General features: G+C 48.5%; 10 protein-coding genes across 10 annotated transcripts; 4 read left to right on the top strand and 6 right to left on the bottom strand.

Moving 5' to 3' along the window:
• Positions 1-573: 573 nt before the first annotated feature.
• Positions 574-2476, bottom strand: F5J12DRAFT_784478 (uncharacterized protein; the record flags this gene model as incomplete). Its single annotated transcript, XM_051743030.1, has 8 exons — positions 574-672; positions 975-1016; positions 1172-1252; positions 1402-1606; positions 1761-1891; positions 1942-2103; positions 2152-2300; positions 2347-2476. 8 exons carry the CDS (start codon positions 2474-2476, stop codon positions 574-576), a joined length of 999 nt encoding a protein of 332 aa, XP_051597825.1.
• A 1152-nt stretch (positions 2477-3628) lies between these two features.
• On the top strand, positions 3629-5122 carry F5J12DRAFT_784477 (uncharacterized protein; the record flags this gene model as incomplete). The annotated part of the gene is made up of 7 exons (XM_051743029.1): positions 3629-3697; positions 3787-3961; positions 4148-4270; positions 4295-4311; positions 4472-4481; positions 4863-5002; positions 5093-5122. The coding sequence occupies 7 exons, from the start codon at positions 3629-3631 to the stop codon at positions 5120-5122; spliced, it is 564 nt and encodes a 187-aa protein (XP_051597824.1).
• An 821-nt stretch (positions 5123-5943) lies between these two features.
• F5J12DRAFT_928606 (uncharacterized protein) lies at positions 5944-6890 on the bottom strand (the record flags this gene model as incomplete). The annotated part of the gene is made up of 3 exons (XM_051749453.1): positions 5944-6317; positions 6389-6499; positions 6770-6890. 3 exons carry the CDS (start codon positions 6888-6890, stop codon positions 5944-5946), a joined length of 606 nt encoding a protein of 201 aa, XP_051597823.1.
• On the bottom strand, positions 6843-7684 carry F5J12DRAFT_264683 (uncharacterized protein). Its single transcript, XM_051738652.1, has 2 exons — positions 7247-7684; positions 6843-7178 (listed from the first exon to the last, which is right to left on the bottom strand). The coding sequence occupies exons 1-2, from the start codon at positions 7515-7517 to the stop codon at positions 7030-7032; spliced, it is 420 nt and encodes a 139-aa protein (XP_051597822.1). The 5' UTR covers positions 7518-7684; the 3' UTR covers positions 6843-7029.
• Positions 7685-7864: 180 nt separating this feature from the next.
• F5J12DRAFT_745248 (WD40-repeat-containing domain protein) lies at positions 7865-9607 on the top strand. Its single transcript, XM_051742073.1, has 7 exons — positions 7865-8103; positions 8168-8381; positions 8434-8539; positions 8589-8777; positions 8835-8914; positions 8974-9095; positions 9151-9607. Exons 1-7 carry the CDS (start codon positions 7877-7879, stop codon positions 9389-9391), a joined length of 1179 nt encoding a protein of 392 aa, XP_051597821.1. The 5' UTR covers positions 7865-7876; the 3' UTR covers positions 9392-9607.
• F5J12DRAFT_846389 (uncharacterized protein) lies at positions 9608-11511 on the bottom strand. The gene is made up of 4 exons (XM_051746347.1): positions 10831-11511; positions 10341-10770; positions 9979-10283; positions 9608-9922 (listed from the first exon to the last, which is right to left on the bottom strand). The coding sequence occupies exons 1-3, from the start codon at positions 11401-11403 to the stop codon at positions 10018-10020; spliced, it is 1269 nt and encodes a 422-aa protein (XP_051597820.1). The 5' UTR covers positions 11404-11511; the 3' UTR covers positions 9608-9922; positions 9979-10017.
• A 112-nt stretch (positions 11512-11623) lies between these two features.
• F5J12DRAFT_846384 (mitochondrial protein) lies at positions 11624-13880 on the top strand. The gene is given in 14 exon segments (XM_051746346.1): positions 11624-11795; positions 11875-11936; positions 11956-12065; positions 12145-12229; positions 12286-12346; positions 12403-12505; positions 12569-12674; positions 12721-12817; positions 12868-12962; positions 13019-13270; positions 13325-13338; positions 13398-13483; positions 13535-13708; positions 13801-13880. 14 exon segments carry the CDS (start codon positions 11666-11668, stop codon positions 13842-13844), a joined length of 1419 nt encoding a protein of 472 aa, XP_051597819.1. The 5' UTR covers positions 11624-11665; the 3' UTR covers positions 13845-13880.
• Positions 13881-14062: 182 nt separating this feature from the next.
• Positions 14063-16797, bottom strand: F5J12DRAFT_846381 (uncharacterized protein). Its single transcript, XM_051746345.1, has 6 exons — positions 16607-16797; positions 16301-16536; positions 14989-16233; positions 14633-14921; positions 14484-14574; positions 14063-14404 (listed from the first exon to the last, which is right to left on the bottom strand). The coding sequence occupies exons 1-6, from the start codon at positions 16613-16615 to the stop codon at positions 14298-14300; spliced, it is 1977 nt and encodes a 658-aa protein (XP_051597818.1). The 5' UTR covers positions 16616-16797; the 3' UTR covers positions 14063-14297.
• Positions 16798-18299: 1502 nt separating this feature from the next.
• F5J12DRAFT_846375 (uncharacterized protein) lies at positions 18300-18538 on the bottom strand (the record flags this gene model as incomplete). The annotated part of the gene is made up of 1 exon (XM_051746344.1): positions 18300-18538. The coding sequence occupies exon 1, from the start codon at positions 18518-18520 to the stop codon at positions 18302-18304; it is 219 nt and encodes a 72-aa protein (XP_051597817.1). The 5' UTR covers positions 18521-18538.
• A 99-nt stretch (positions 18539-18637) lies between these two features.
• On the top strand, positions 18638-19318 carry F5J12DRAFT_846374 (uncharacterized protein). Its single transcript, XM_051746343.1, has 3 exons — positions 18638-18688; positions 18750-18945; positions 18994-19318. The coding sequence occupies exons 1-3, from the start codon at positions 18656-18658 to the stop codon at positions 19230-19232; spliced, it is 468 nt and encodes a 155-aa protein (XP_051597816.1). The 5' UTR covers positions 18638-18655; the 3' UTR covers positions 19233-19318.
• Positions 19319-19547: the final 229 nt, after the last annotated feature.

Raw genomic sequence — 19547 nt, 5'->3', positions numbered from 1 at the left:
CACACTTTGACTCACACCACATTCCACCTTTGAAAATTGTCCCAAGCCATTCATCACCAGCCAATCACACCCATCTCACCAGTCTGTGGTAGAGATGGGTATCCTCTATTTGGTGTGCCAGATCAAGGTGGCCTCTGTACATCTGAAGCAGACTGCCAATATCATGAGATGGCCTGTGCATTGGTTTGCAAACCTAGCAATGGACTTGGTAGGTTTCACACCAATTTTTCACAATGTGGGACTCAGCTTAATAGCTTGATTCTGGTGATGGTGTCACATGCCAGTTATACTCCTCCCCTCCCAGCATGTTACCATGCATACCTCAGACACCAAGATGATGAGGTTAGCTTCTGCAATCAAATGCAGCTAATTCCCCTTAGCACATTTTGCATGATTGACAATATCAGTGCCATTGTCCCACATTGGACCCCACATGCAGCTGATCCCAATTCCAGCTTTGCATTCCCTTGGTGGCTATATTGTTCCAAGGAATATGCAGCAGATTCCCAAAGATTGCAAGGCAAGGGATTGTTTTCCATGGCCTGGGATTTTTTTAAGGTATGCCACTTATTCTCATTGCTGCAAATAGTTGATGATGGCCCAGGGCTTATGGCCATTGCCTGAGGCACCAATCACAGACTGTCTTGGTGGCCATATCAAGGAGCAGGTAAACTACAGCATCAAAAATATTTGGAAATATGCTGATGTTGTTGACAGTCAGGGTCAACAAATTGACCATTTCTATGCTAGGTGGTGGGCATTGCATGGGTTGTTGGGCATGCTGCTTCAATAGTTTACATGTTTTTGACTGTGGAGTTGGTTGTATATATATTGCTGTGAATGTTGATCATTTATGAGATACTGCCCATTCACATGATTTCTGAACCCCTGCCCATCTGTGTGATGTCTGACAACCCACCCATCTGCATGATGGTATGTGCAGTTTTGGTTTTGTTTTGGTTTCTGATACACACCCTTGAGCTCTGAGTATCCATCCATCTATGATGTCTAAGCACCTGCCCATCCATAAGGTGTCTGATGTGAATGTTGATAATTTATGAGATCTGCCCATTTGCATGATGTCTGAACTCCCACCCATCTGCATGATGGCCTGAGTAGTTTTACTTTTGTTGCAGTTTATGATGCACACCCTTTAGCTCTGAGTACCCACCCAATCTATGATGTCTAAGCACCCACCCATTTGCAAAATCTTGGCAACACCACCTGTCCAAAGTTCAAGAGCCAGCATATCCTAACAAAATATGAGATCCACATTGCCTGCTAAATCTTACATTAAATTTTGCAGCTTCAAATCAACAGTTCTCCAGTTGCAACTGGTCTAGGTAGTAGGTTGTCCATCCACAGTGATTGACACATGGGAACTTGCACCAACTGATGTACATTGGCATGCATGTAGTACATCAGGCATGCTCTGTCACTGTCTACAGCTCCCACCCCATGCTCCAATGCTGAACCTGAAAATGCAATGATTGTCCCTGGGTTGTAGCACAGCCACAGATTCAATGTTGGAATGACAAAGTCCAAGGGCAGGTAGTTGCCCACAGTTACCAGCATGTCATACCATGGATCCCATCCATTGATATCCCTGTGGTAACAAGTTGCCCAATTCACCATCACAGACATGCAGCTATATGTGGAAGCTCCATATTGGCAGTATGGAGCTCATATCCAAATCCACCCACTGTTCCACCTGTTTGCCAAGGTGGATCAATGCTTCCCTGCCATCTGCATACATTCACAGATGGATGACATGCAGGATCACAGATAACAGGGCATTGGTGTTGGACATTTGGTCAACCCATTCCCTTGTAGAAGTGTTTTCTGTCCTGGATTTGAGCAGCTGTGAGGCTTCCAAGAAGCCATTTTTGGGCTTCAAGACAGATGAGTACTTGATTCACAAGGCAAGAAATGATCACCCACCCCATGACCCTGTTGAAACCATGCAGGTGACAGGTTGATGGTGCCTTTCAACTCAGCATTATCACAGAAATATGACTTGTCAGTCCACCATGCCTGTGGGGAAGCCTTTATGCTCTCCCACAGTGGTTCCCTCAGAAGATGAAGGTGGTTCCATATGTCAGCCTGCCATTCCATTAAGTCAGTAGAATATGAGATTCTGCATTTCCTTACCCTTCTTTTTGGGCTGAGAGCATCCAGCAAATACCATATGCAGATGGTGTTTGAGTCAGTCACCAGAATGGACAGCTCAGTCACTTCCACATATCTCTCAGCAGCTTCTGCATTGCAGGTTTTTCCACCCTGATTTTTCCCAATGTTGACTGTGGAAAGATGAAAACTTCCATCACACCATTGTGATGGACTTACTTGGGCAACAATAGGCCTGTGAGATTACTGATGATATGCAATCTGCTCCACATAACACCAGAAATGGAATTGATATATCTGGAAGGGTGCAAGGTCTGCTGAATACCATCTCTTGAAATCTGGCTTTCATGTATGATGCAATGCAGTCTGTTAGTTCCATTCACCATCCATGGGGGGTTTTAGACATGTCTTGCATAGTATTCATGCTTGGAGTGGATGAGGTCAGAGTTGTATAGTGTAGCTGCTTGCAGCTTGTTGGAAAATTATGGCATGTCAGGATGCTTGCCTCAGTATTTTACTGTGGTCCAATCAATATGTTGTGATGCTATAAGTGCTATTGGTGTTGGGCCCATCTTATGTTGCAACAGGGGTGGATCTTACTAGATGGACCCATCCTTGTTTTATGGTGATATAAAAGATATTACTGAAGGGCCCATCCATATATTATGACCATATAAATGATACTGCTGAAGGGCCCATCCTTATGTTGTGACCACATAAATGATACTGCTGAAGGGCCCTTCCATATGTTGTGATGCTATAAATGATATTACTGATGGGCCCATCTTTATGTTGTGACAGGGGTGCATCTTACTAGATGGGCCTGTCTATGTGTTGTGATGCTGTAAATGATATTACTGACAGGCCCATCTTTATGTTGCAACAGGCATACAGTGGCTCAAAAAACTGACCACATGTTTGTATGTTTTACATTAGTTATGACTAAATGCAATAACCCCTAACCCTAGCCCTAAACCATGAGCATATGAAATAGGGTACTTACTCTTGGCTTTCTATTGGTCCATGAATCAAGTGATTTGGATAGGAATTGATAGAATAGCAGCCATTTGAAAATGACATGTCATGCAGTCAGTTTTTTGACTTTAAGTTTTGATTACATAGTTTTGAGTTTTACAGTTTAAAATGCTGTGAGGTGCTTACTAATGCTTACATGGTATATCACATGGTCTATTTGATGATTTGTCATCATACAAACAATGCCAAACAATGAATTGGGACCATCAAGGCTCCCTCTTCTACCCCAACTCATGAAACCATCCTCCTGGTTCATCTGGGCCATTTTCTCAGAGTAATCCCCATAAATATTGGTGCCCACTACAGTAATGTCATCAGGGTATATGTCCAACACAATCAAACTCTTAAAAAATCTGCTTTCAGTCATCCTTGTGCTGTTTCCCCCACCCACACCTGACATGTTCTGCAACTAATCAGTACTGAGAATGCTGAAAAAGCCATGATGGTTAATCTGGCACTCTAAAACATGACCAACAATCCAATCACCTCTTATCTGGTGGGTTTCCACCTCAAGGGTGCTGGGTTGAGGGCTAGGGTGAGCTGAAAACCTTCATTACAGTCCAGGTGCCCTGGGGGGGATAGTCCACTGAACTGCTAGGAAGGAGATTCCATCAACCCATCTAGGCCTGGGTATTACCTATGGTCTTATATGACCAAATCACCCATTCCCAGTCATCCACAGTCAGCTGGGAGCACAGTCTAGCCATGCTTCCCATGCCACCTGAAGTGCACAGGAATGTTTTGTCTCACCCCAGCATTGAAACTAATTGTACTGTGGTGAAAATGTACTGGTTAAAAGGTGTTTTGTTTGTTCATCATTTTCTGATGTGCCAGATTGACCTCCATGGCATTTCCAGCTGTCTCAGTACTGATTAGGTGCAGAACATGTCAGGTATGGGTGGGGGAGACAGCACAAGGATGACTGAAAGCAGATTTTTTAAGAGTTTGATTGTGTTGGACATATACCCTGATGACATTACTGTAGTGGGCACCAATATTTATGGGGATTACTCTGAGAAAATGGCCCAGATGAACCAGGAGGATGGTTTCATGAGTTGGGGTAGAAGAGGGAGCCTTGATGGTCCCAATTCATTGTTTGGCATTGTTTGTATGATGACAAATCATCAAATAGACCATGTGATATACCATGTAAGCATTAGTAAGCACCTCACAGCATTTTAAACTTTGTAAAACTCAAAACTATGTAATCAAAACTTAAAGTCAAAAAACTGACTGCATGACATGTCATTTTCAAATGGCTGCTATTCTATCAATTCCTATCCAAATCACTTGATTCATAGACTAATAGAAAGCCAAGAGTAAGTACCCTATTTCATATGCTCGTGGTTTAGGGCTAGGGTTAGGGGTTATTGCATTTAGTCATAACTAATGTAAAACATACAAACATGTGGTCAGTTTTTTGAGCCACTGTATGTTGTGATGATACAAATGATATTGCTGAAAGGCCTGTCTTTATGTTGTGACATGGGTGCATCTTACTAGATGGGCCCATCCATGTGTCATGACCCTGTAAATAATAAATATTGAAGGGCCCATCTTTATGTTGTGACAGGTACATCTTACAAGGTGCCTGCCAGCAGCACCAGCCATGTTCTAGTATTGTGGTGAGGCTCCAATATATCAATGTCATATTGTTACTGCAACTTTTCTGGCACAATTTCCATTACACAACCACTTAGGTAACAGTGGGCCCTGTGAGGTGTTCATCATGTTTCACCAGCAGCAGACATTTTGGGAAGGTGGTGGGGATCAAAGTGGACTAGGTTCTGGCCTCTCTTCCCAAAACATGACAAGCCCTGGTCAAGACCAAGAATCACTAGTGGGTCGATTGCCATCCTATCGCCTCACATTGTGCTTGGCAGAGGTGAAGAGAACTCAAGTACTCATGAATGATCTTGTGTACTTGCAGTCCCAACTTGCAAATCAAAGTGCTATTTGATTGATGCATGCACAATTGCAAAGGGTAAGATTGTACAGTACTCATTCTTCAGACCTCAAGCTGGGTTAGCTCCCCATTAAGTGTTACAAAAAAACAAAAACAAAAAACTGCACCTATGGCATAGCAGCAGTGGCTCAGATCTCTAGGAACTCATGTGAAGTTCTGTACTAAGAGGCTCTTCTCATAAAGGGGCCACCTGCACAACCTGACAGATGTCTGCCCCAGGGACAAGCCTACATCAGAAATAAATTTGCAAAGTACCTGCACACACAATGAGTTGCTATCATGACTAGAGGTTCCTGTTGTATATTCTGTCTTTCATATTATACTTTCATCTGCATCCCACTTAGTATTATGGTGCACATTTGGCCATATTATATAATCACATTCATTTTCATACTCAAGTAGCATACTCACACCTCAGTTGGCTACTTAACCCAACTGAGGTGAGCACTTTCTACATCCTGTCTTTACACTCAGCTAATAGTCCTGTAGTATATATTCTACAGTTCCATGCCTGAAACTCAGTAGAAATCATAAGGCCACACCTGTCTTATACATCAAGATTGCAGTTGCTCCCAATCTGGCTCTATCTTCCAGCAGTCATGTCGAGGGGGCGGACCTGGACTGGGTGATGGGATTTTTCTCTGTGGAAGGCCTACTGGTCAGGTGGTCAGGTAACACATTGCCTAAAATCACGACGTATGATCGTCAACACGTTAGGTGCACGGTCCTGGCGACACATCCTGGTCGACACCTGACCTATACATTCCAATCCAGCCAGTGTATTAAACTGTCAATGTCGGCCTTCCATTTACGCGCTAGTCCATCACCACTTCTATGCTTAGACCTTGATTACTTGGCTTCAAGAAGTTATCGAGGCCAGAAACTACTCCCGACGCCCACATGCTCGTCACGACACAGCAGATATCTTTCGTAGTGGCCTCCACAGCTTGAAGCAACAGCGTTTCCGAAGGTGTCATGTTCAAACCTTCGATGGCATCAATGTGGGAAGTCGCACACAGCTTGAAGATCGGCCGTGCCCAATCTATTGAACCACCACCGCCAAGAGGGGAAGCACTACTCGGAACGTAAGGTGTCAACATGATCCGGAGTTGCACTTGTGTTTTCTTTGCAAAATCCTTTACCGCCTCCCGGGATTGTTCGCAGTAGCAATGAGCAAATGTCGCGTTGGCTGGAGTCGGCTAGCAGAGCGGTGGACGATAGTTCTGATTAACGACATCTAGTCCACGGTGCTGGACTCACCACCTGGTGTCGTCAGCACGTCTTCGATCCTCGTTTTTACCTTGAAAATATCATCGTTCGATATGTTCAGTACTCGGTGGTCCCACCTTTCATTTCCAAACCGGACGGGGACTAGAGATGGCACGAGCCCAGTGTCATATAGAATGAGACGAGATTATGAATGTCCAGTTGGATATGAGTATTACCAGGGAAGTTGTCAGACCAAGATCCGGAGTGCATGGCCTCGAATGCTCTGGAAAAATCGCGTAGCTTGGCGGGGTGGCGGATGGAGTATCGGATGGCGGGTTAGCCAAATTCAAGAAACCGTGCAGAGGCCAGAAGTAAAATTGCAGATCATTACCTCACGGGATGGCTCGCCGGGTTTGGGTGTGACGCACTTACAAGTCCATTTCCATCCTGTCTCGAGTGGTGAGGTTACCAAAAAAGTACGAACGAAATGACCCGCCTTACGAAGCCATCTACCCCAAGTTGCTGTCCCCATTGGCAGAAGGCCAAAATACATTGCTGTTCCATGCATGTCTTCTCCGGAAGCGGTCTCCCCAAAGCCAATATGTCCGCGTGGTCCCGTATTCTAGCTTCGCGGCACTAGTTCCATCAAAGTACAGAACTCTCAATGGACGAGTTGTAGCCAGTGTGAAGTGCTAGCATCCTTCAGCGGACTTGAGACAGAAAGCGGTGGATTCTTCTGGGTTTAAACCGACCCAGTCTGGCGTTTTGGGTACCTTGGAATCGATTACTGCATGATAAAGCAATGTCCCAGTCGGAATTATACCCGGCACGATGGCGTGACCTATAGTAATGGATGCGTTTGTGTCAATACGAAGTGACACAGGTCAGCGAAAAACGCCCAACTCCCACCATTTCTCATGCGAGTATTTGGCCAGTGTTGGAGAAGGGAGTGAACGGTCTCAAACACAAAGTTGCTAGTTGCATTTGGGTTTGGAGGCTCGTCAAGGCGCCAGCGTGGGAGGTTGCTACTTCCATATGAACCGGGATAAGCAAAAGAGAGATGGGTATCTCCTCTCCCTCCATCGATGGGATACAGTGGGACTTGTGTAGCGAATACGGACTGCAACGCTGAGACCGTCACGACGACGTGCCAAAGAAGGGATGACGACCTGCGAGTCATAATGGATGGCGCCCGCGGTGCTGAGGCTTACAGGTCAGTCAAGTTCTTGGCACGCTAAAAGGAACGGACAGCGGGCATCCCGAGACTTGAAAACAGGCGCGCTTTTAGCATATCCTGCTAATCGGTTCCAATATGATGTACTGTCTTCACTCTTCAGCAAGTTTGTTTGCATGAATCTGACTCTCGGTGTCACGAAACGGATCAACACTTGCAAGGGAGGACTCGAGGACAGCTGCCAACGGAGCTGTAAGCTTCAAGGCTGTGGTTGGTAACTTAGCACGTCGTAAACTGTTGTCGACCAACATAAAGTATTTCTGATCAGAGTGTAATTATTTGTTGAAAATGAGTCTTGATGCACGATGTCGCTCACCGATACACCACCGTCGCCCATTCATGTCCTGCGCACGCACAAAGACCCCGTGAACACTTTATTCTGTTCTCGAGACAACGACAGGATATACTCAGGTGATGCTAAAGGACGGATCGTCATTTCATCCACACGATCTCTGAGACCAATCGCCGACTGGCTTGCGCACACCGACTCCATCCTCGGTGTCGAAGAACTTGGACAAAGCCAGATCATAACGTTGGTGGTCAAGCTACGCTTGTATTGAGTTGGCACCGCTGACTCTATTCTCGGTGGTGAACAGACATGGCAGGGACAACAAGATCCACGTCTGGGAGCGCCCCGAAGAATCTGTAGCTATTCGGCAAGCCGGGGCAGCAACATTGACTGAGTCGTCTGCACCAATGCTGTGCTACTCGATGGACGTCAATGCACTGAACTACTGCCGATTCTCGCTTCTACCCTTGAATGAAAACAGTGCTCTCCTGGCAGTCCCCAACCTCGTAGAATCATCTCTGGTGAGCGGATTATAGTAATCTCTCAGCAAGTCTCAGACGAACATTAGCTCAGGCAGATGTCTGGACATTGCCCAGCAGACAGAGGCTCCACGCCGCCATCGGGAACTCCCAAAATGCCACATCCAAGTTCTCAGACGGTCGGGCTGGTAATAAGACAGGTAATCTTATAATGTTGTACGCTGGGGACCCAGTGATTGATATTATCAGGTATAATCATGGCTATGCAATTATATCATTTACCGTCCACGTCGGTAGCAAAAGGAGAGCTTTGTCTCCTTTGCGCCTACGAAGATGGCGGTGTTGTTCTCTACAGACGCATGGTACCGGAGGGAACACAAACGATCGAGGGACGAGGATGGGAAATGATGTGGAGAAGCAAGCTACACGTTGAGTCAGGTTTGTTCTTTCTCTGTTTCGGCATGTATGTTTGACAAAAAGACCTGTCAATTACAGTCATGGCGATGGTCGTGACCAAAGACAACAGCTTTGCTTTGACAGTTTCCGCGGATAATTTAATAGGAAAATACGATCTGGTGAATCTCTGGAGGTTCCCCCTCTCCAGAAGCTGCTTCACTAACGAAATTATTTCTAGACGTCTGGCGGATCGGAAACTGCCTCACCTGGTACAGCGTTTCGAACCAAGCACCCAGGGAATGGTGCCGTCGCTATTCGTGACGATGGCAGGGTGTGTGCAGTGGGTGGCTGGGATGGAAGGTGCGTCTTCAGCGCTTGTTGCTTCAAGCGACATACCAAGATCATACATTATCAGGGTGAGACTCTACTCAACCAAGTCTTTCAAGTCCCTTGGAACGTTTGTACACCACAAACAAGCCTGTCAAGCCCTGACTTTTACCTCGCCCTCTGATGTCAGAACACATGAGGCAATTGGTGATGACGAAGAGGACATGACTCCCCAGGAAAAGCTTCAGCGCAGCCGGTGGCTTATCACCGCAGGAAAAGATGCTAGGGTCTCAATCTGGGGTCTGATGAGTTTTGAAAAGCGATCATAGCAATCGTCCGGTGCCATTCTCGTAAATGGTGGTCACCATTGAACGCTATCTGCGCCTAGCGGATGCAGAGCGTGGACTCTTCGTCGCACCAGCAAGAGATGCGGTCCTTTTGCATTGATTCTGTTTCTTATATTGAGCGAGGCAGCCGGAACTTCGAGTGTAGAGATCGCGAATGCTGTCGCCCCTCTTTCATCAGGGTATAACGAAGCACGTCAGACGTCAAATCCTCAGGTTGAATGCTGGAATTGACTGGAGTACTTCGATACGTGAAACTTGATTCTATATATGTACGGTACGGACAAGTAGCATGTACAGCCTCTGATGTCTTGTTGTGCAACGGAAAGCAGTCCGGCCCTCTCACCCTGAGCCCCTTCCTACGCATTTAGCGTGACGGCGATCATCCACGAGTACAGTGTACACGCTAGTTACGAAGAAGTCTCACCAGGGATGAAGTTGTGGTATACTATGTAGCCTCCGTGGTTCGTGACAGTAAAAATACAATCCGCAGATAGACAAGAACGATAAATAGAACTCCAAGCCATAGTATAGTCAACACGAAAACCGGAAATAACAACTAGATAGCGTACCCAAAGCAAACGAGAGCCAACAACGCGGTACTAACTTCTTTATAGCATGCCAGCAGCCCGCAAGTCGCGCCGCAGCCTCGCCTCATCGAGTTCAGCTTGCGTTGGGATACGTGGTGGCGTAGCGTGGGCCGACGGCACGTCTTCAAGAGGGAGTCCCAAGACTTCTTCCAAGTTGTGGCGAATAGCGATGTCTCTTTCTATTTCCTCTGGCGTTGGCGATCCCTGTGCATTCGATGCGCGTATGGACGACTCCCAATGTTTTACACGCCAGAAGCCAATCAGCGAGGTTATGAAGATGAACCACCCTAGGAGCGTTAGCGAGTCAACGACAGCGAATGCAACTTTGGTAGTCATTGGCTTACCTAACGTCATGAGTAAGAAAGAGAGGAAGTCTCGGGAATTGAAAAAGTGGAAATCTTCTGAGGGAACGTCGTTGGGCGAGGTCGATGCGTAAACTGTATCCGTAAGTTGATCATCTGGAGCATCCTCAGGTATGGGTGCCTCAAACGCGTCTCCCCCTGTGCGGGAGTAGATGCCGTATTGGATCAACGTCAGCCCTAGGCCCGCCCTGGAACCGAACTTCGCTGCATGTGTAGTGTGAAGAAGATATGTGAGCAAGAAGCCGACGAATTGGAAGAAGAATGAGATGAATAGGTTGGCTACGAGTGTGACCATTGATCCAGTTGGAAGATTCTCGATGATCATCCCTGCGTCTGTATCGATGCCTGGTGGTGCATGGACAGTGGTTTCCCAGTAGGGTGGTACTGCGTCTGCTTGTGCAGAAGAGTATGACTATTATCGTGGCAGCGAGGATGAGCATGAGAATAGAAACAAAATGATGCGAGGACATACAGGTGGAGCAACATTCTGTTCTTCTTCAGGAATCAAGTATATATTACCATCGTCCGCACGCACCCGGGTGGGCGCACTGGGCTTCGCCGCCACATTCGAGAAAACGCCGTCATTCTGCGTTCCGCCGCCCCGGACGGCAGGATGTGATGCGCCGGCACTGGTTGGTAGCTGCGTGTAATGTGTAGGTAATATGGCGCCGACTGCTCGTCTGAAGAATGAGGGCCGAAGAACGGGTGGTTCTACGGGAGAAGTGGACAATACCCCGTTGGTGTTCCCAAAATCATTGGGAACCGCAGTAGCAGACAAGCGTGGGGGAGACCCAGGAGGCGGTCGAACGTAATCAAAGTCTCTTTCGAAGTCATACGCTGCTACACCTGCCCCATCTGAACCCGTTTTGGATGACGACTCAGAGCATCGATTCACCGGAGACGTATTCTGTGTTAATGGCGTGAATACAGAGTGGTGTTGGTCGGGTTCGAGGTCTTCGTCATCTGAACCGAACGCCTCGTCGAGCTCGCGATCGGCGCCTCTGGACGGCTGCTGCGTTGGGAGTGGTGCGTATCGACCAGGCATGGTCAAACCAGGATTATCGTCCCAAATTCTACTCTAAAATGTCGGTGACGGTGGACGAGGGCCGATCCAGGTCGTGCAACCAGAATGTGCTCCTCGTCGTTCTTTGCGATGGGCCGAGTTGCTTGTTAGCCATCCCCAACAAAGCAGTTCGTTCCCGCGCTTGCCTGGCGGACCACCCGGGCCGCAGATCTCCTTTAACTCCGCTGAGCCCGCCCGCTGTCCACAACTCAGTTCTTACAGTGGTATCGGTATCTCGAAAGCCATGCAAGCAAATAATCTGCTTCTAATATGCCGCTTGTTGCAGAGAAATAGGATACCGAGATGCATGGCTCAAAAGCTTCATACACAGGGGGGTTTGCCCTCGAGAGCCGCTTCGGTGGTAAGTGCCGACGGTATGTTTTCCGCTCGGAACCATGCATTCTGATCAGCATGTCAGCGGTCCCTTTCTACTCGATTAACCCTTCGTCATAGGCGATTTTAATGGCTCAATTCAACAACGTCTTAACGCGTCTTCTGCGACGGCTTCTCAGCCAGTTTCCTACGACCAATTAGGAATTCGTTCCCGAAGTGACATCCAACCCTGAACAGAACAACACGCCGATAGTTAGTATAGATGACAAGAAGGTGTCTGTCCTCTGGAGCCCTCAGGACTGGTCACGTTTGTATGTCTTCTTCATTTACGTCAGTTCCTGCTCTGATATGAGCCACCGTTGCGTAATTGGCTCCTGACTTCCTATCTAGTCATCATATGTGGCTGCGTGACCATTGTAGATGCCCGAGCTGCTTCCACCCGGTGACGAAGCAGAGACTGGTCGACACGTTCCAGGTAATTTCATCCCATATCTTCACGGCTTCCTGTACCTATACTTATCTGGATTCTAGATCCCACGAGACATCAAACCAACTAATCTTCATGCATCAACAGGGGGATTAGAAATAATCTGTATGTTGGCTGGATTTTGACAGTCGGAAGTTGTGACAAGGTGATTGATGAATCAGGGTCCTCACCATCAACGGAACACCATTCGTCATTTTACCCCTGGTCATGGTTACGGGAACACACATATGATCCACCTCAACGCCTTAAACATCGGGCTAATGAGTAAATACCTTTTCTTCTTTTCCCGCGAACGTAATCCTTTCCTATCGTGTCTTCCTTGCTTAGGAGAGTTCTCTGGGGGACGAAGATCGCTAGCTCGCCCCCAACCATCACCTATGAGGAAGCGATTGCAAAGGGTGATGCGGGTTTATACAAGTGGCTGAGCAGCATCGTACGTTCTCATGGAGGTCGTACCTGCCCATCTGACTTGCCTCTAGGACCGCTTTGGCTTCTGCTTCGTTTCTGGAGTACCACCAACAGCCGAAGCTACCGAGAGACTTTGTGAACGCATTGGCTTCATACGCGAGACACAGTGTAAGTGCCCCTATTTCTTAGAGCATAGGTTCATCATTAACTTTATTTAGACGGGAAATTCTGGGAGTTTACCGCTGATCTCGCTAAAGGCGACACCGCTTACACCAACATGGCGCTCGGCGCTCACACCGATACTACTTACCTTGTTCGTCCTGACCGTTTCTAGTCTTCCAACGTGGCGATTTTGATTATTTCCCTCAGACTGATCCATGTGGTGTCCAGCTTTTTCACCTCCTTTCGCATACCGACGGTTCGGGTGGCACAACGTTGTTGATCGATGGCTTCTATGTGGCCTCGCTCCTAAAAGAGCTCCATCCTGACCACCATGACATCCTATCTCACGTTCCGATACCAGCCCATGCCTCAGGAGAGCCCACAGCGCTCTACAGGCCTGGCCCACCCTTTGGCTATCCGACGTTACAGTATGACGTGATCACAAAGGAACTGATCCAAGTAAGGATGGAATAACGACTGATCGAAGCGTGATGAGCCATTTGAATTCCGGAGGTCGTAGAGAAGTGGTACATTGCTACCCCTTACAAGTTTTTCTAGAGACACCTAGTGATAGATGGCGATACAGGTACGATGCGATCAGGGCATGGAATACACTTCTTATTAGCCCTGACTCCGAGTACTGGGTTCAACTTGTACCCGGTACCGTCCTGTGTAGGTTGGTGTGCTGACTAACGTCCCTGTCATACTCATGCTCTGCACCAGCGATCAACAACCACCGCGTCCTCCATGGACGTTCCAAATTCGACGGAAAACGTCGCGTCTGCGGGGCATATATTGGCATGGACGAATACCGTTCCAGGCTCGCGGTCCTCCGGAGGAAATTCGATCCCCGTTTCCAAGATTTTGACGTCCAGGCAGCTCAAGGGCGGCCCGAATGTCTGGAACTCTGTTCTTTAAGGCGATTGCTTGTTTGAGCCTCAAGCCGCGTTAATCTCAATCGTGTTTACTATGAACAAGTTATTTTAAAGGTGGTAACTTATGCATCACCTCAACCGCGTACAAACTAGCCTAGATATACTGGGATGAAATGAAATTTATTCGTACGTGCATGTACACCTTGATCGAAGGACTTGAGAGGCATTGTCTGGTCTTTGCATTCGGTTGTCTTCTTCCAAACGGGCCTTTAATACTTGTTTCGCATTTTCGTTATTGTTAAGGGCCGTCCCAAGTCCTAGTGTAAGGACTGTACTCGCCGCATGCACACACTGCATTCCGGGACTATTGGAAACCCACCAGTCTGTCGGGAAACACTATTTAAGTAAACGACATCGTTCGTGCATACTTCAACCTACTTCTTTACATAATTCCCCAAGGCCATCCGTTCTGCTAAAACGTTGCATGACCGAGTGCCCCCAACTCAATGTGTTCGACGAGTCTTCCCGCCCATATCAAAACACCAGCCAGGTAAGTTTGTTCCATTCAAAAAGTGCTATTAGTACACGGGAAACGACATCTTATTTCATATTCAGAACATCGACATTGCAGCACCGACCAGCTTCTGCATTTCTTCAGGTCCAAGGTTTCCGCCGCCGCCGATCAGCTTCATCGCAGTAGCAGCAGCAGTTTGCATCGCTAGAAGATGAGAGTAATCAGTCCATGGTCGACATCCCACGCGGAGCTTGGTAATAATAATCGGTAGAAAGGTACTTACCATCGGACTTGCCCGCGGAATCGCCGGACCCTCCACTTCCCCCATTCTTCTTGTCAAACAATTTCCCCGCCTGAGACATGGCTAACGAGACCTTTCGAATAAACATTCCTTTAGAAGCGTACATAAAACCAGATCAAAGAGCCACCCACAATCTTATCTTGCATCGAACTTCCCTTACTAGTGGGAGCAGGCGATGCGTCTTCATCGTCATCGTCGTCGTAAGAGGACTTCCGGCCACCAGTAGGTTTGTTTGGTTGCAGACCACCTGCAGGTGCGTTTGAGTATCCCGCGTCATCGTCGTCTGCGTTCGGACGACGTCCACCAGGCCTTCCACCTGCCTCGGAGTGCTTGCCAGCTGCGGTGAGTTTGAGAGCTTCCACTGCCGCAGCTGCACCGAGCACATCGGGGTCCGCAGGCGCATTTGAATCCCCACCAGGCCTGTCAGGTAACCATGCAGTACGATCTCAGTAGAAGGATCGGGTCATGCTGAGGAGGTTAGGCTTACCCATATACCCGCGCGTGCGCGTCGAGATGTTGCTGCTGTTGGCGTTTATCCCTCTCGTCATCGTCATCGTCGTAGTCGTTACGCTGTGGCCGACCATGCGCGGGAGTGCCCGAGTAAGTGTCTTCATCTCGGCGACGACCGTCACCGTATCCGGGAGGTTTTCCTCGGGGCGCATCGTATCCAGATGAACTTGTCTTCGACTCGTAAGAAGAGTCAAGGTCATCGTAATCACCTCGTCGTTCAGACCCGTAAGTTCCAGGCCCAGAATCACGTCCGCCGTAACCACCCTTAGCGGGACCCGGTGCGTCATCACGTGTACTGGCAACACCACCAGACCCTGACAAGAACCCGCCAGCTGGTGTATTCGGACCCGAAGAGAACCCTGAAGACTGGGTGGTTCTGTTTGAGTATTCACCTCCATCGCCACGACGAGAACCACCATACGGCCGAGAAGTATCGGAAGCTGAAATATTCGTACCGTACTTGGATTCAGGGGGTCCGTATCCAGAAGACTTAGCACCCGAGTACTGGTTGGGATCGCTGACGTTATAAGCCGTAGAGCCTTTAGCGCCAGGGTATTCGTCTCTATCTTCGTGGTTGCGAGACGCACCGTATGACTGAGGTGGGTTGTAGCTGGAGCTCTTGGCGCTATACTCGTCACGGTCATCACCATGGCGAGGGCCACCATATGACTGAGGAGCACCATGACTCGAATCACGCCCAGCGTACCCAACACCGGGATCTAAGCCCTCACGGCGAGGACCACCGGAAGCATATCCACCGGCACCACTGCCAGGGCCAATTGGACCCTGAGGAGCTCTACCGTAGGACTCGTCGTTATCACGGTGCCCCTGGCCACCGCTGTATCCCTGGGACGCGCCGTAACGAGAACCTCTCTCTTCATAACCAGAGTCGCCGTACTGGGACTTGGGACCACCGTACTCGGCGTCGCCGCGATGATCAGGATCACCCGACGGGCGTCCTCCATAAGATGTATCGGGTTCGGCCTTGTAACCTTCGTAAGGACTGTGGGAAGATCCGAACGTTGTAGGTGGTCGACCACTGTCCAAGCCTGGGGTACCGAAAGGCGCGCCAGCAGGGTGTGAAGGTGCATAAGCCGAAGAGTACGTTTCATTTGTCGAATCGTGGGGGCGAGCGTATGCCCCCCCAGTCCCATAGCCATGAACTTGGGAGGCGTAGGGTACGTTCGAGCGATTGTTGGACTCGCAGTCGTCATTTTTGTATCTGTTTACGGTTGACGCATATCCGTTAGTTTTCCGCACCACCTAGGGCTACAGAGTAAAGATCTTACAGATTAGAGTCCTGACTCATGTAACCTGGGGCGTATCCTCTACCGCCGGTCTGAGATACGGCAGATCCATACGATGGTGGGGCCCCGTATCCCTGCGGAGCGTATCCGCCTCTCCCATACTGATTTCCCTCCCGATCGCCGCTATAGTAGTCTCCAGCTTGGGATCCATCATGGCGATGATGGCGTTCCCCACGCCTCTCTTCGTGTTGTTCCCTACGCTCTTCTCTGCGTTCGTGCTGATATCCACGATCGACCGCCCGAGTCAATATAATTTGCCGCTTAGAAGATGAGAAGGTTAATACACACCAGACCCATGTTCGCTATCGATCACCGTGGTTATGGAAGGACGTAAGATGGCTTGAGATAACACAGTGAGCTGCTGATCAGATATCAAACACCAGCGTTAAATACTTCGGCGAGACCAACTATATTTGGGGCCGGGGGCCTTATATTACGCGGAGGTCGTTTTGGAATCTGGGCTATGTCATAGTCAGGCAATGCGTTCGGAGTTGGTTCGGAGCATTCCGAACACCAGCCCCGCCAACGGTGTCTGGGGTCTTGTTTTTGATTCTTTTTCGGGCAAAATTAAGGCTAATACTGCAGCGATTTCACTCGACTTCGTTCTAGCAGCTTTTCTCTGCTCGACGCCTCAGCAAAGGGACCCATGTCTCGGAGGGGCCGCTCAGAGTATAGCCCGTATCTGATCCCCATGGATGCAACCAGATGCTAAAAGTCAAGCATTACATGCGAGGTGCCATTCCTGGACGAGTAAGTGGGCTTGTTCATATTCCCTGATAGGCTGCTGAGTTTCTGATCTTTCTCCTGATATGGCGTGCCAGTTACAAAGGGGATGAGGTGGCCTCTGTCGAGGCCAACCGCCGTGCCATCCGGTCACTGTGCATATTCCGCGATAGGCTGCCCAGTTTATGATCTCTCTCCTGATATGCCATGCCAGCTACGAAGGGGACGAGATGGCCTTTATCGAGGCTCACTGCCATTCCATCCGCTGCAGTCACACACAGCTCTTCCATGTGATACAGGCGGTCCGTGAAGATCGTGGTGCAGTCATCATGCATCAAGCATGGTCCTCGCAGTCCTCGACGTCCGGAATCAAACCAGGACGCAGAGGCGGCCGTTAAATCCGTACCAAGCGCCGCCATTATGTAATGGCAGTGACGGTGTGTTTTGCGAGTCGTAAGCATCGACGCTGCCACCTGATTGGCCTCCCCACGTGTCGTGGGATTTGTGGGCCCATCGACTCGATCCCATACCAGTTGTCTAGCACCAGCATATCCGTAGTTACGCAATCCTTTCCTGTATGTCATGCCCTAGTTTTTGTCTGTCCATTTCACTCGTTCTATTTATGTGTCTCACCGACACATCCATCACAATATCAATATTCCCATCCTTCATCTAACTATTCCAGAGGACCGGAATGTGATGGGGCTTTGAGTATGTAGGGTACTTGAGTTGGCTATCCTGCAGCTGGTCCTTGTGTCAATGGCGCGGCAGGCCGCAGTTTGCAACGTGTCTAGCAGCGTTTCTGTGCTTACTGCAACTTCAAGCCCCTTTCCTGTCTCATTCTCAACGTTCGACCCTATCCAGAAAAGTTTGAACAAAATACATACTGATTTCCCAATGGCTCGCCGTCTTTTTAGATCTGGAAAGCCATCTAGCTCTGCATCCGACTTTGTCTCTGTAAGGAGTTCATTTTCCTGCAGGCGATTGTAGTTACCGATTCACCAAGAAACAGTCAAAAGGCGGTGTAGCCTTGCATGTTGCAACGTCGGGCAGTGTCTTTCGGATGACGCTTGCAAAGATAAGGCACATCTTCCACCGGTCGAATCAAGGCTCCATCACAGCAAAGACTGCTGACTCAGGCACGCGCAGGCATGCTCAGGAGCAACGAGAACAAACCCAGGCAACCCTAACTCAGGATGTGTGTAATCTACCTCATCCCGTTGTTGCGGTGACCTTGAGTAACAATTGTGTTGGACAGACTCAAAGGCCAACCCACAGCTCAGAAACAAGGCCCATGCTGGATGCGTATGGTGCCGATACTGTAGTTGGGCCGTTAGGCAACACCAGTGAAGGTGCTGTTGACCCCGCCAGTGGCGCCAGTTCCACACTCAGTCCGGTCTCGGCATTGGTAGGCAGTGAAGTCGACGCTGTTCGGCAGGCCCTGTTTGTTGCACAAACTAATACTGCGACTGTCAACATCCCAAACCTCAACACATACCTCCAGTATCTCACAAAATTTAACGCTGTCATTACTAATATTGCCAATGTACACTCATTTCGCTACATTTACTCACAAGCTCTGATGTAAGAGTGCAGGTTCACCCCTATGCCCAGATGGCACTGGTAATCTTAACCAGTGCTGCTCGGGTATGTGTTCACACCTCGACTATATGCGCTGTCGCTGTGCACCTCACAGATCCCTCTGTAGTTGCTTCTCAATCAAGATGACCAGGACAGGGCGGTGTCACACCTCCTTGAAACACTCAGCACAGTCTATAAATTCCTTCTGGAAGAAGATACCGTTCGGAGTTTCGATAATATGAAGGAAATGTTGGGGAAGATCGCGCAGGTAGCTAGCGATGCGGCCCAATTTATCATAAGTTACTCGGAGACGAAGAATTTCTGTACGCTGGTTGACCTTTTATCACAAGTCTGATTCGAATTCTTCTCAGGGAAGACACTGGGGAAGAACATAACATCGGAGACGCGGACCGAGGCTGATGGTTACGTCAAGTTGCTGAACAGCTTGATGCAACAGTACCAGGACCTTGCGATCCAGAATATTCTCACCAACATGCACCATGTACTTGAAGATCTGAACTTCATGCGTGGTGAACTGGGCCTCATACATGGGGGATCTGGGAGAGATGAAATTGGAAGGCATGGCTTATGCAGGTGTGGGTTTCAATAAGATGAAAAATGCCTATGGTGCACATCACCTAGTCATCTCTAGCTTTGTACAAACTTTTCAGCACATGCAAATCATCAAAGAATGGCTTAATACTTGGTAAAAAGCTTGAATTCAACATTAGAACAAACATGAGCCAAGTTCATGACTTGGAAGCCAACTTATCTAAAATGGTGTGATGGCTGGGTGGGAACACAAACATCTGCAATTCTACAAACAGAAGACTTTAAGTTACATGATTGAAGCCATGAGGACAACTTCAGCAAAAATTCTGCTCACTGGCCCAGCTGACAGACCCAGCCTAAGTAAGGTGGGACC

The sequence above is a fragment of the Pisolithus orientalis genome, assembly GCF_024613125.1.
Source record: "Pisolithus orientalis strain OTSU chromosome Unknown F5J12scaffold_26, whole genome shotgun sequence".
Lineage (NCBI taxonomy): Eukaryota > Fungi > Basidiomycota > Agaricomycetes > Boletales > Pisolithaceae > Pisolithus > Pisolithus orientalis.
This window is presented reverse-complemented; position numbering and strand designations above follow the sequence as displayed.